The 14,016-nt window shown below is 28.5% G+C and overlaps 1 protein-coding gene across 1 annotated transcript; it reads left to right on the forward strand.

Annotated features, from left to right (window-relative positions):
• The first annotated feature begins 1,786 nt into the window (after window positions 1–1,786).
• On the forward strand, window positions 1,787–13,835 carry LOC113551584 (protein scabrous-like). The gene is given in 9 exon segments (XM_026953904.1): window positions 1,787–1,846; window positions 1,848–2,137; window positions 5,172–5,505; window positions 6,216–6,263; window positions 7,113–7,559; window positions 7,931–8,044; window positions 9,832–9,928; window positions 11,448–11,630; window positions 13,190–13,835. Coding segments are annotated over 9 exon segments (1,992 nt in total). The 3' UTR covers window positions 13,609–13,835.
• Window positions 13,836–14,016: the final 181 nt, after the last annotated feature.

Genomic DNA, 14,016 nt, shown 5'->3' on the forward strand with positions numbered 1-14,016 from the left:
CATAAAATGTAACTTTTAATTGATAATAATCACGTAACCTAACTTTATAACAGACGGTTTTTCTCTACATGTATATTGGAAAATAAAAATAATTAATCACATATATTATGGGTATTAAACACTACGTATATATTATACATACAATATATTGTAAAATTTATATACATAGCTACAGTTTGGATATTCGTAAAAACAAAATAATACGTAAACGTCATCTGTCACACTACCTACTTACTTTATGTTTATTTTCTAAATATTTTTTACAGAAATAATTTTATCAACAGATTATTATTAATGTTTAACGTAATATATAAACAATTATTAGTAACTCTTCAATAGTTCAGTATGCGTTCAATGAAAAAACTGTATTATTTTAGTCATATTTTATGGTGACTCACAAAATAATAATTATAATGCTTAACTGTGTTATTTTTAAATAAGACGTGCAATCGATTTTTCGTTCCAGAAAAAAATACAAATTTAAATAAAATAATGTACCTACTGTGATCGGGACATGTATTGCTTTAATAAAAATTAATATAATATCGTACTGAAGTCAAACATTAATAAATAAATATACACACACACACACACACACTTATTATAATATATATATATATATATTATTACGTATTATATTCGGGTAGTCTTACTTTATTTCTTTCTGACCATACAAAAGTAAAATTTAAATTTCTCGGGTTAGATACCTATATAACGACATTTTTTTTAAAAAAAAATACCTAAATCGACTATGTGAAATATGCTTATTTTACTTACTAACAGTTTTTATTTTAATAGAAATATAATATTATTTGAAGACGCATTAAATTACACATAATTTTATTTTATTACAAACTTTTAAGACTTTACGTTCAAAATATGTGAAATAATGAGTAAGAAAGAAAAAGTCATAAGTCGGTTTTAAAATCCATTTAATTATTAGTGATTGCCGATTGGTCAGTATAAATTAGAATTGAATTATGTTATTATTTTATACAGTGATGAATGCAAGAATATGAACCATATTAATTATACTATAATGTCTATATTAAGTTTTTATAGATGAGACATTTATAATATAATAATGGAATGGTCGTTGAGCTTAATGTCTAATAAATCGAATTGAATAACGATGTGTATAGTGTATACATTACTTATAACAGCTTATACTCTATCGACAAGAGATCAATAATTGTAACGACTAAATGATCTGTATATAACTATTCAAGACAGTACATATATTACAGTTTATGAAACAATACCTATACGCTTCAAACAGTTGTATTTCAATGAAAAACAAAGAACTATACCTGCCTACGGAAGTAAAATGAGTAATAAGCTAGGTACTGAACTCATCAATGAATTCTATACATAATGCATCTTATTATTCTTATATAGTTTCACTTTATTATATAGAACTATAAAATAAGTACCTGCCAATAAAAATTAAATAATTCGAACACGACGTGCATTAGCAATACGTTTAAGAGTACATTTAACTCCTGCAGTATCCGATGATTAATAATTAGCGAGCAACTCCGATACATATTTAATTCAGAGAATCAACTGATCCACGTGCCTAAGCTTGTTGAACACCTGCATAACTGGATTTTTTATCGATCAAACGTTGATATAATAGAGTGTCCGAATAAATAACCACTTTAATAACAATCCTTTTAATTTTTTTCTAACATAAATTTCGTTTTTACCGCACTCCTGTTTCTGCAATGTTATATTACAGTGTATAAAAACACGTTAAAGTGAAAAAACCGGATTCGATGTACGCATGCGCAAACTGAACACGAGCCATGCACCATCTGCTCCTGGCCGGGGTACAGGGACAGGCCTGATGCCTGAACCGACTAGTTAACCGTGTTCAGTTTGAAATGAAGTGTTCAAGCAAGACTACAATCATGTTTCTGTTCTTGATAATAACTGTTGCTATGTGTATGTTTACGGGTCCCGTCGAGGCTCAGGCGGACCTCGATACAGACGACTTGAGGACGATAAAAAATCAACTGAACTTGCTGATGGAAAAAAGACAACAGGATTACCAGCAGTTAGAAAAATCACTTTACGAATCTCTGAAAGGAAGCACAGACCTCGATGCGTTGAAAGAAGAAATTCAATTAATCAGGTGAATATATAATATTATGTTTTGAAACCGTTACCAAATAATTCTCAAATATCTATAATATTAGTCGATATAATGTATAATACATCTACTATTTTAGTGATAAACCATCTATTTGAAAGGTATACCTAATATTAAAATTTATCACCGTATAATAATATATATTATATTAATGAATATTATTTAGTCTTTGCCTATTAAAAATTACTTTTTCAATTCAATTATAAATTGAAAAGTTAAACAAGATCACACAATTTTTAAATCTTAAAATAAATTTTAACGTACATTAAAGTAGGTAACCATAAGCTGAGTTCATAACACAATTTATCTATGTAAATCATAACTATGGAATAGATAACATTGCCCTAATTAAATACTATTACAAAAATATATATATTAAATACGTAATTACAGAATACGGAACTATATACTATTTACTTAATAATTTAATAATATTATGGTTTACACACAAAAAAAATATAAAATTAATAATTATATATTTAGTAATATAGTACCTGCATTAAAAGCAGGTAGCAAAGTCATTAAAATACTTTAATTCACTCATGACAAATAACATCAAATATTTATTAATTTAACGGTTCACTAAAATGTAATAGTCTAATCATGGTGTTCTAAGATATCATGTTTAAGGAACCATTATTAGCTTTTTATTAATTTTTTTTAATTTTTATAATCATTTTTTATACAACCAGGTATTACATTTTTTTTTAAAATTAATTTAGTACTTAATTGCATGCTTCCATGAAAATTATAAGCGTATGGATGTTGTACAATTTTTATTTTTGAATATAGTTTATAATTTTATAAAGTAACAAGTCTTTTATGAATAACCATATAAATATATATTTAATCTATATTTATTAATTCCATCAAAATATTGACTAAAATTTTTACTCTAAAGGTTTACGTAACAAAAAAAATAATTGCCATATCTGTAACAAAAAACTTGAGTGTTTTGATACTGATCAATATGGACAATTTCATAAAAATAAATTAAATTTCTGTTTATTTTTTTTTATTAAACAGTAGTACTATACGTAGAATAATAAAATAAAACTTTCATACAACATAATATAATCATATAAAATTAATTTTAAAATATTTTAAACCATTTAGATTTTAAAATTAATATTGAAAAGTTATTATAAATTCAAATAAAAATTAAAACACCTTAAAAAGCAATAAAAATACTAATTACCTTTATTAATTTCAAAACACAAATTGCAGTGATCTTGAAGACAGTCCCGGTAAAATACGAGTTTATAGAACCAAATAATAGTGTGGATTAAATGTTAAACTAAAACGTTAAAATCGTTACACAATTCCACGTGCCTGGAGTCATATTATTTTTAGAAACAACTAACTGGCAAACGCAACGAGTTATTTACAATGTGTCAAATAGTGTTTTGTTTAGTTGGTTTTGAAAATTAAGATATTACGCATATGGCAATCTCTCTGTTTTGGATGTATCAACTATCAGAGTTAAAAAATTGAAAAATTATAATGATATAAGTTTCACCTGCAAATACAATTTCACAATATTATATATTTATTTCAAATGATATCCTACGTTCCTACTATTAGGTTTAAATTCCAAAAATTGAATTAAATTATTCAACGATTTTATAAACTCTAAATTTGTATTGTCAGCTACAGACATAGTAAATTCGCAAATACTTTAGTTATATAATGTAACATCCATAATTTATTACATGTAGTATTGGTTTCTACTTTCTAGTATATAAGAGGTTTAAATACAATTTAATACTAGAAATTAGAATAACAAATATAGGTATTATAACTAAATTTGTATGACATATATTAAAATCATTTCTTAAAAATAACTTTGTATATTATTATCAAGTATCAACCAACTATACTAATCATACTGAAGTAGTTGATCATAATGATTTATTAAATAAATAGAATTTGATCATCATATATCCACCAATACGTACACATTACTGTTATGGTTTTAAATATCTAAATGTAATATCTATCCAATATTGTTTATCTGTATTTGAATGTCGTCTGATTATTACGAGATTTAAATTTATATATAGTCTTGAAATTACAACTTACATTTATTATATTATATCATATTATTAAATTGTTAACCAATAATTTACAGAACGGCTAAATAATTATTTATTGAGAATAATATGTATGAATACGTAATGATCAGTAATCACTATCAACATTATTACGCATAATAAATATAAATACTTAGTACCTAGTATGACAATTAGTAATTTAATGTGTTTAGACACATTATATTTTAGCAAATTCAAACAAAGTAATACGCATTTAAATGAATACACCTACTATCCTTATTTATTAATATCCTTGTAGAATTACCTTAAAGTACAGTCGGTATAGGCCTAGGAATTACGATTCAAAAAGATAAAATAATAAGCAGGTATTTATTAGTTACTTGACAAATATTTAGTTTAAGTTGTAATTGTTAATAATATATCATTTTTCAACTAGATGTCATGTAATCAAATAAATTAATTACTGTATTGTTTACAAGTTACAACATTTCTTGTTAAATATGAGAGTTATTTATTTAGACTATTGTTTTTTACATATATTTAACATAATATTTTGGATATTTACATAGAATGAAAAATGAAATAAGGAGTAAAATTATACATCGTATATGCGGATGTTCACACATTACGCGTGTTTATTTTTAATTGTTAAACTAGTTACACAAAGTATAACACTCGTTTTGAGGTTATGCTCAGTTAAAATAAATATACATAAATTCATAATAATATTATTCTCGATGATTAAAATTAATGTAATATATTCATAGGCTTTTCGCAGTATAATTACGACCATTACGTTAAAAAAAAAACAATTTTAACAATTTCGTAACACAACTTCTTATTTTAATATTATACATTTCTATACGGATAATTGATAATATTATGACCGTTAAAACTTAATATAATAAATAATATTAAATTAAAATTGTATATCATACATAATGTGATTGTCTTTGTATTAGGGATGAACATTCGAGAATGGCTCATTCTGGCAACGACGGGATCCGCGATAAAGTGGCCGTAGGCTGGCTAAAGGAAGTGATAGGTGGTTTGAGATCAGAAATGCAAGCGGTGTGGTCAGCCATCAATGAAACGGCACAGATTCACAAGACTGTAGCCATACAAAACGATCTGCAAGCACTAAGAAATGACTTGGATTCCGACCGAAAAGACTTGCAAACAATGCAAGGAGAATTACTGTCAGTTAGGAAGAATGTCGAAGAAATATCGATTAAACATTCCGAATTGGAGAAAAAGATCAACACCATGGCTAATCATAAAAACGTAATCGATAAAGTGAGTAAAATTATTAATTATTTTTTATATTTATATATATTATAGGAAACAATCAAGTAGAAATGAGTTGATTTCGTTTACGTAGCCACTTAGGTATAAATAATAAAATATATATATATATATTAAAATCTCTAATGTAAAATTATTGGAAGATAAACCATTTTGTTTTTTAAGAATAATTTAAGACAACTGCAGGCAGTTCATAAATATTATTATTATAAATTCATAACACCAATACCTATTAAAATCTCTATAATATGCTATATGCACGTATTACACTAGCATCATGTATTCATGCTCTTTGAAATTAAATACAAAAATAAAACATTAACACTTTATACGCAAATAGCAACTGCAATTTCAAACGTTAGAATACATCGAGATGTATTTAATAAAAATATAACAACAACAAATACAGCAAAAAAGGAACCAATTGTATCTTAGAGATAATAATAATTACTATCAAAGCATATGGCTAACGTGGGTGCACGTCTGCCGCCAGACAGAGTATATCTGCTCCCGCATTGACCAAATGGCGTTTTCGGTGATTTTTTTTTTTTTTTTATTTAATGGTAAGGATCAAAACAAGCGCATATACTGTCTAACTGCGTACCTGTCTACCTAATATAATATTATATACAAAAAGCGAGCGCAGCAACAAGAAAAAACATAGAGTCACGTTTATAATTATTATTGTATTCGTTTTTCAGAAAAACAACGAAAATGACGTACAAACAGCGTACAACAATGTCTATAAAGTGAGTGTTTATATACTTATTACTTACATATAGCATTTATACATTAGAGTTTATATATATATATATAAACCTAAAATGAAAACTATGTATTTCTCGTTTCTTTTATTTTTGTTTCTGTAATTTTGGGTAGTAGGTATAACGTAACATAATTTACGCATTTTGGCGATTGGGTCAATTTTTTACTAAAATAATTCTATAATAAATTATTATTTATAAGGTATAACGTTGGTTAACAAATTTTAAAGGTACTTACGTACAATAAAATTATATTATTCAGTAAAATACTATATGTTTACCAATCTTAATTAAAATTAAAAATGTATATATTTGTACATAGTGTTCACACAAAATACTGATATATTTATGTTATAGAAATTATTATTAATATTCACGATTGAATAAAAATAACACTTATTTCAATACAGTAGAATCCGCTTAATTGAGGCACATTAGGCGGTGACCTATTTGTCCACATTATCCGACTGTCCCGATTAACCGAATAATTAATAAACTGATACATTCGTTCGGGACTACGCAATCTGTCCCTATTAAGCGGTTGTCCCCTTTATGTGGTGTCCCAAATAAGCGGATTCTACTGTATATAATTATATTTCTCATATTCTCTAACTCTTTTAAAGTTATACAAAGTAACTGTGTTTAATAGGTATATATTAAATACAAAAAATCACTTTATGATAAAACTGATCAAGGTGTTTTTTTATTAAGTAATTATTCTTACCAACTTACTCGACACTCAAACACCGCAGCTTACAATTTTTAATTACATGTATTATGCAGTAAGTGTATACACGTATATAATACCGGTGTCTGTTATTTTTTCGAATGCAGCGAGTGGCGTTTGACGCTAACGACAATAACAATGACGTTGAGCGTCTAAGGTCGAACGTCATCACCACTGTGGTGACGGATCGGGAAGCACAGGAACTGGAGCAGCTGGAGTTGTCACGCAAGTACCTGGCTCACCGGATGGCCCGTCTAGAGAAACGCATGAAGGGCGTGCTGTACAGAGAGAGCACTGCTGTGGAACGGGAAAATCGGCTATCCCGGCTGGAAGCCGATCTTAACGCCACCAAAGAAGCGTTGGCATTTAATGCCACGCGCCAGGAAGCCACGCAGGACCGACTTCACGGATCTTTGCTGGAGCTGCTGGAGAGCGTGGAAAACCTCGACGATCGGGTGGACTCGTGTCTACCAGAAGTCCGCAAGGAAATATCGAAAATCGAATTCACCGTGGCTCGGATAAACGCGTCAGTGGCCATCATTAAGGAAGACCAGGTGAGTCAGGCAGTATAGTATAATACTATTTGTTACATACAATATGTACATCGTATTATTATAATATATCGCAAAATTCCCAAAAGCATATTTTTATGTTCACACATATTTTTTTAATTTATGATTAACTAAAGAATAAAACTTATATAAACAAACTAATAGAAATAAATTTAATATATTATTGCTTAGATTATGTTTATAAGAATTATTCAAGATTCAGAATAAAGTCTAACTAATAAAAAATATTTCAAACTTTTACAATACTAATGAATTAACACTGAACCTTATCACGCGCTTTATATGTACATTGTACATGTGTGCTGATTGCTATCATCGAGTTTATTCTAAATTCGCAATGATTATGTTTTCAGAACAACCAAATGTTAACCACAAAGGCCCTGGGTGAAGGGATGTCGGCAATACAAAGAAAAATGACCAAGCATGACAATGAAAAACAAACCGGGAAAACGGTCACCGCCCATCATGTAAGTACATATATACTGCATGTGACAATTATTACTTATTGTGAATAATATATCGGCGTTTATTCTTTTATCGGCTTCACCGTGGCTATATAGTATATACCCACAACCACTTACAATTAATTAACAGCAGGCCTTGCAATGATAGACGTTATATTGTTATGGTAGATGTATATTGTATACTTATACTATAATAGTAGTAGACTATAGTAAGTAATACGAAAGCTGTTCCCGCGACGTCGTCGATTAAAAACTGGGGAAAAAATGTACCTATAATATACCCTAAAATCGCTACAGTATATTGAGCAGTTATTTTTTATTTTTTTTATTTTTCAGTATATCTTACAGTTTTCATTTTTAAAAAAAAAAAAATAATTTCTTAAAAGTTGCGGCATTGTTTGCCCATATATTATGTTTATGAATTATAATATTATGTCGACGTTTGCACCCGTACGCAATTCGCTGAATTTACATGCTGGTCAACAAAAAACTGGTCCATCGTCATTTGCGGTGGTTTCATAGATCGCTATAATATTATTGTAACACGGATGATAATAATGTATAGGGGCCCCCGGAGCGACGCACACGCTACCCGGCGGCGGCAGGTGGTTAGTGTTTTTACCATAATATTCGTCTCGTCCCAACATGAGCACGAGGTCACAGTCGGCGGCGGCGTGGCGGTGGTCAGGTGCTACTCACACCTGCCCAATTCCATATGTCGGACGAACCGGCTCCTTGTAATACACTCATTGTAAAGTACGCACGCACGTATTAAATAGTGCGCCTATAATAAATAACATGTATAGTGAATTATGAACGTTATTATAATATGCACGTACTTGAATGATAAAAAAATAAGGTTGCACAATAATATTCGAACAGGACAACCATTACTACAGCCGTATTTTTGGAACGTTCAAAATTAAAACAATGAAATAAACGTACAAATGTTAGTACAATATGCATGGTCGAAAATTCAATAAAACGGAAGTTGCGAGCACTCGAGTGACATATATATATAATACGCATTCCGCCAAAATTCGGTTTTTTTTTAAATTATTATCTCGAGAATATTATTAGGAAAAAACCAGTTAAAACAAAAAGTTAAAAAAAATGTACATTTTTAATATTTGTATACGACTAAATCGAGCGTACGATAGACAAGTAAAATAGTTGTACGCTCGTTGTGATATTATCATGATTCATGATTATACATTTTTTCGCCAAATAAGAGTATAAAGAGTTTCTTACCCCCATGCTGTGTAGAAAGATTTATGCAACATGATTGACCAGGCATGCCTCTATTTTTTGTTCATTAATACAATTATTCAAAATCTGGTTTTTTTGTAATACTTAAAAAATGCCATAAGAAAACAAAACATTTTTTTTCATGTAAAATAATAGTTGACGATGTTACCTAAATAAATTATGATCTACCTATCGTACCTATTATAATTTATTAGGTATTTTAAAATCTGGAAAAGTAAAATCGTTTTTAGTTAAAAAAGTGATTAGTAAAAAACGTATTTTTTAAATATTTACTCAGCTATACAGTTTGTCAGTTATTATTTATTAATTTATTATTATTCTATATCGTAATATATTATTAATATCAATAACCATTAATTTGTTTAAAACTATTTATGTGCTTAGGTCGCTTAGGATTAACGTTTCGTCGTTACCATCGCTAATAGCTAATTAACATAGTTTTGCATATTTTATATTGCTTGTGTATGAAAATATTTATAAAATTGATTTCAATCTAATAGAACAATTGTTTTCATTTTTAGATAATGAAAGAAAATTGCACGGAATGCACATATGTAATCGACGAATTGGCCACATTGCAAAATTCATTTGAAAGAATTGTCGACGGACTTCCCAAAGGTATGTGAGAACTATCCCACATTTGTCAGTGCGTGTATAATTATAAATATCGTATTATTAGCATTTAAATATGTGCAATTATTTTCACTTTAATTTATTTAGAAAAAAAAAATGTTTTATTCATCTACAATAATAGATGTATAAAATATCACAAGGGTATAAAATGGTAAAAATGTTAAACACAAGCGTAGTATATAATATAGTTTATGTTGTATATGTATATTACATCTTAACATTCTTACATCCACCACCTGCAGTACAATCATAAAACAAAATACACTCTTCGAATTAAATAAAACTGTAGATATATTTTTACCTAGAAGTTAGAATAATACGCGTTCCTTTATTGCTATATGTATACTATACACTTATGTTTAAATGTTTTGCATGTTATATTTTATATATAACATATTATAAAAGGGTTATGATAGAAGACACATGTAAAGTTATTTGAACTGGAGTTGAAATCGAAAAAGTCCGTTGAAAAATTCTTGAAGCGTAAACTATAAATAGGGTTGCTTGTGTTACCCTGCAGCAATATAGAAGTATTTACTAGTTAATTATTTTGATCGGTTAACCATATCGAATATGACTGCAGGTGGTTTTTTTTTATTCATATTCATCCGGTTACTATTGCATTGTTTCCGTTTTCCATGTTTATATATGCGCGTCATGTAGTAAAATAAGAACACGTAGCCACATAGGTATAATACTATTAACTAATTACTGGGTATAGCTACTGGTATGACTAAAAGTACATCCATTATTCCATTATATGTGTACCTTCATCTGAATAAAAATTATAAAATTTACTTAATTATCTAGTCAGTATTTCCATAAATGTATAACTATTAACTTGAGTTACACGTTTAAGGAATATCCAAATATAATACATAAAATATTATTTATGTCTTGTAGCTAAATATATGCCTACATAGTAGGTACATGCTATGTGTTATATATATATTATATTTTAGGTATTATATAATTTTTTGTTTTTCGTACACTTCCACGAAATGTCTGATTTATATTCTTACATGAATATTTTGATTTTTTAATAAACGCAGAAATAATGTATATCTATACCACGTTTCATAAAGGTTTCTATATTTTATATTTAAAATAAGTTGTTTTAGTAAACATTTGAGATTTTATAAAAATATTTACATCGTAAAAATATAACACATTATTTTGTTTATCCATCTTTACATTAATTAATATTAATTTTAGATAGATATAATATTATAAGAAGTAAGAACATAAAATATGGATGTTATTTTTATCATTAAAAGTTTTATATAGTTACCTACCTAATATAGTAATTTAGCCAATTTAGATATATAGGTATAATAAAATACAGTACCTAGTACCTATCTATATACATTTTACAGAAAGTAAAGTTTATTTTATGCATAACGTATACATTTAAAAAAAAATACCTATTTACCAATTTAAAAATATAGCCTATTGGTTTACTCAGTAGTTATTAAATTGAAATATATAATTAAATGTGTTATAGATTGTTCTAAAATTAAATCACCCGGAACGTACGTAATAGCACCTGATGGAAAAAACCCCTTGTTTGTTCAATGCGATATATCAGATGGTATGTCTTGGATCGCGGTTCAAAAAAGGACCAATGATCGTCTTAAATTCAATAACAATTGGAACGAGTATGCCAAAGGATTTGGAAACTTATATGGTAAGTAAATATATCAAAATACTTGTACTGAGTAATATTTGAATTCATTTCTAAATAAAAGTAATGCGTATAACTTCGTCTAGGTGTTAAATAATGTTTAAATTATCTATACATCTGAATTGATTGAAAAAAATGTTCCGATAACTGAGACCATTTAAATGTATACATCACGTAGGAACATAACTCCCTTAGGTTTTACAAGGTCAAGCACAATGTTCAAAATGTATTTATTCGTGAATAATTTTTATAGCTGACACCCCACAGATCCACAAAACCAAAACATTACTATAACCCTTTCAAAAACCAGATAATAAAGAATACCTACAGATAACGGTATTTTTCAAGGATTTACTGAATAGGTATACTAATGCGCAGTTTAAAATGTATTGTTACAGAAATTCCTAACATAGGTACCTATTATTACAATTTAGCCGCTTACCTATAATATTTTAATATATTAAATATGGGTATTATGTGGGTTATGGTTAGGTATTATGTATGAGTACAGAGTAAATCGTGAAGTCAGAATAAAATTAACGTTTATATGTCAAACTTTTTAATTAAAAAAACAACCAAATGAATACGCAATTATTTTTAGTACCTATACCTTAGTTTTTTTTTTTATAAACTAAAAATATAAAATTAGTTCACTTTTATCATACACAAATGTTTAAATGGTTTATATAAACCTATAGGTAAATTGAAGACAGCTAGTATGTAGGTAACATACCTACTAGCCGTTCTCAATTTATACAAACAAAAACAAAAAGAATATGTTAAAAGAGCACTATATCTTATTTAAAATAATTTTGTATTCACTCATCCCTTTTACGTAATTGGGTGTTCACTGTTTTAGTGGCACATCACTCATGCTTACATCCTGCGTTTAAATAGAAAATAGTTAAAATTATAGTTAGGTACCTATAATAGACATGACATGGATCTTTTCTTTAAACGTTACCTATAATTCAGTGGCGTGGCCCACAGTCAACGGTATAAGCGATTCGGTACTAAAAAATAAACTATCCTCATCCATTTATTGCACCATACTCAACAACAGTACATGAACTCACATAATAATATAGAATTAAAATTTATAACTGTTTATTCGAAAAAAATAATCTATTCTAATTTCTAATATTTAAACTATTTAGGTATATCTAATTTACAATAGTAATTAGAAATAATTTATATCTATTTTACTTTACAAAAAAAATTTGTCGTCATAAGCCCTCACCATCGTTTTTCACTGTATGGTTTCCTATTTAGTATGATACATAGCAGAGTAGATGGTTTATATAAATATCTGTTTTTAAACAAAGTATAGAAATTAATGAAATTTTATGTAATAATGTTATTCAGGTAAAGCTAAGCTTACTCTGTAAAAATGTTTAAGAGAAAACTCTCCACCGCCGACTATTGTACTTATATGTCAATCAGTTAATAACATAATTATTTCTTCTATTTTGACGTGAACTCAATAATAACATAAATACATTATTTCTGTATCGCTATTATATACACATATATTGTCCTATAATATAAACTGCGATTTACAGGCGATTTTTGGCTGGGCAACGACGCCATCCATCGACTGACGGCGGACAACACGTCTTCACTGCGCGTTCAGATCACTGACATATACGGCAACAATTGGCAGGCGGATTACGCGAACTTTGCGATATCGAACGCCACCGACGGTTACCGGCTGAACATTTCCGGTTATCGTGGCAACGCCACCGACGCTCTGTCATTCCAAAACGGCCACCGGTTCAGCACGGCGGACCGCGACCAAGACGACAGCGCTGCAAACTGCGCGGCCAACTACGAGGGCGGCTGGTGGTATTCACGGTGTCAGCACGCCAACCTCAACGGCAAGTACAACTTTGGGCTAACGTGGTTCGACACGAGCCGCAATCAATGGATGGCGATCGCCGAGAGCGAAATGAGAGTCGGACGTCCGGTGTCTGTTCAATAATATTATCTTTGATCACCTATGATATGATAATATGTATATTGTATATGTATTATAATACCCGCGTCCAAACGACGTTCAATCTACACGTGTGCTAGTCAAGTGAAGACAATGTTGAGTTTATATTATTTATATCTGCATAATATTGTCATTTTCATTTTTATTTTTTTTTTTATTGATTTTTTTCTATTTATATTATGAACTGATTAGATAATAGAGTTTTGATAAATTTTTTGACATATCATTCAACTTATATTTTTTTCAATCCATTTTGATGTTAAATGTTAATAATTATCACTATAGTCTGTAAGAATAATATATACACCTTTATATTTAAGGTGAATTTTAATATAAATTGTACATATATGTATAATTAAATTTAAACATTTTTCTCTTTTTCGTTAAATTTTG

Source organism: Rhopalosiphum maidis, chromosome 2 (assembly GCF_003676215.2).
Source record: "Rhopalosiphum maidis isolate BTI-1 chromosome 2, ASM367621v3, whole genome shotgun sequence".
Lineage (NCBI taxonomy): Eukaryota > Metazoa > Arthropoda > Insecta > Hemiptera > Aphididae > Rhopalosiphum > Rhopalosiphum maidis.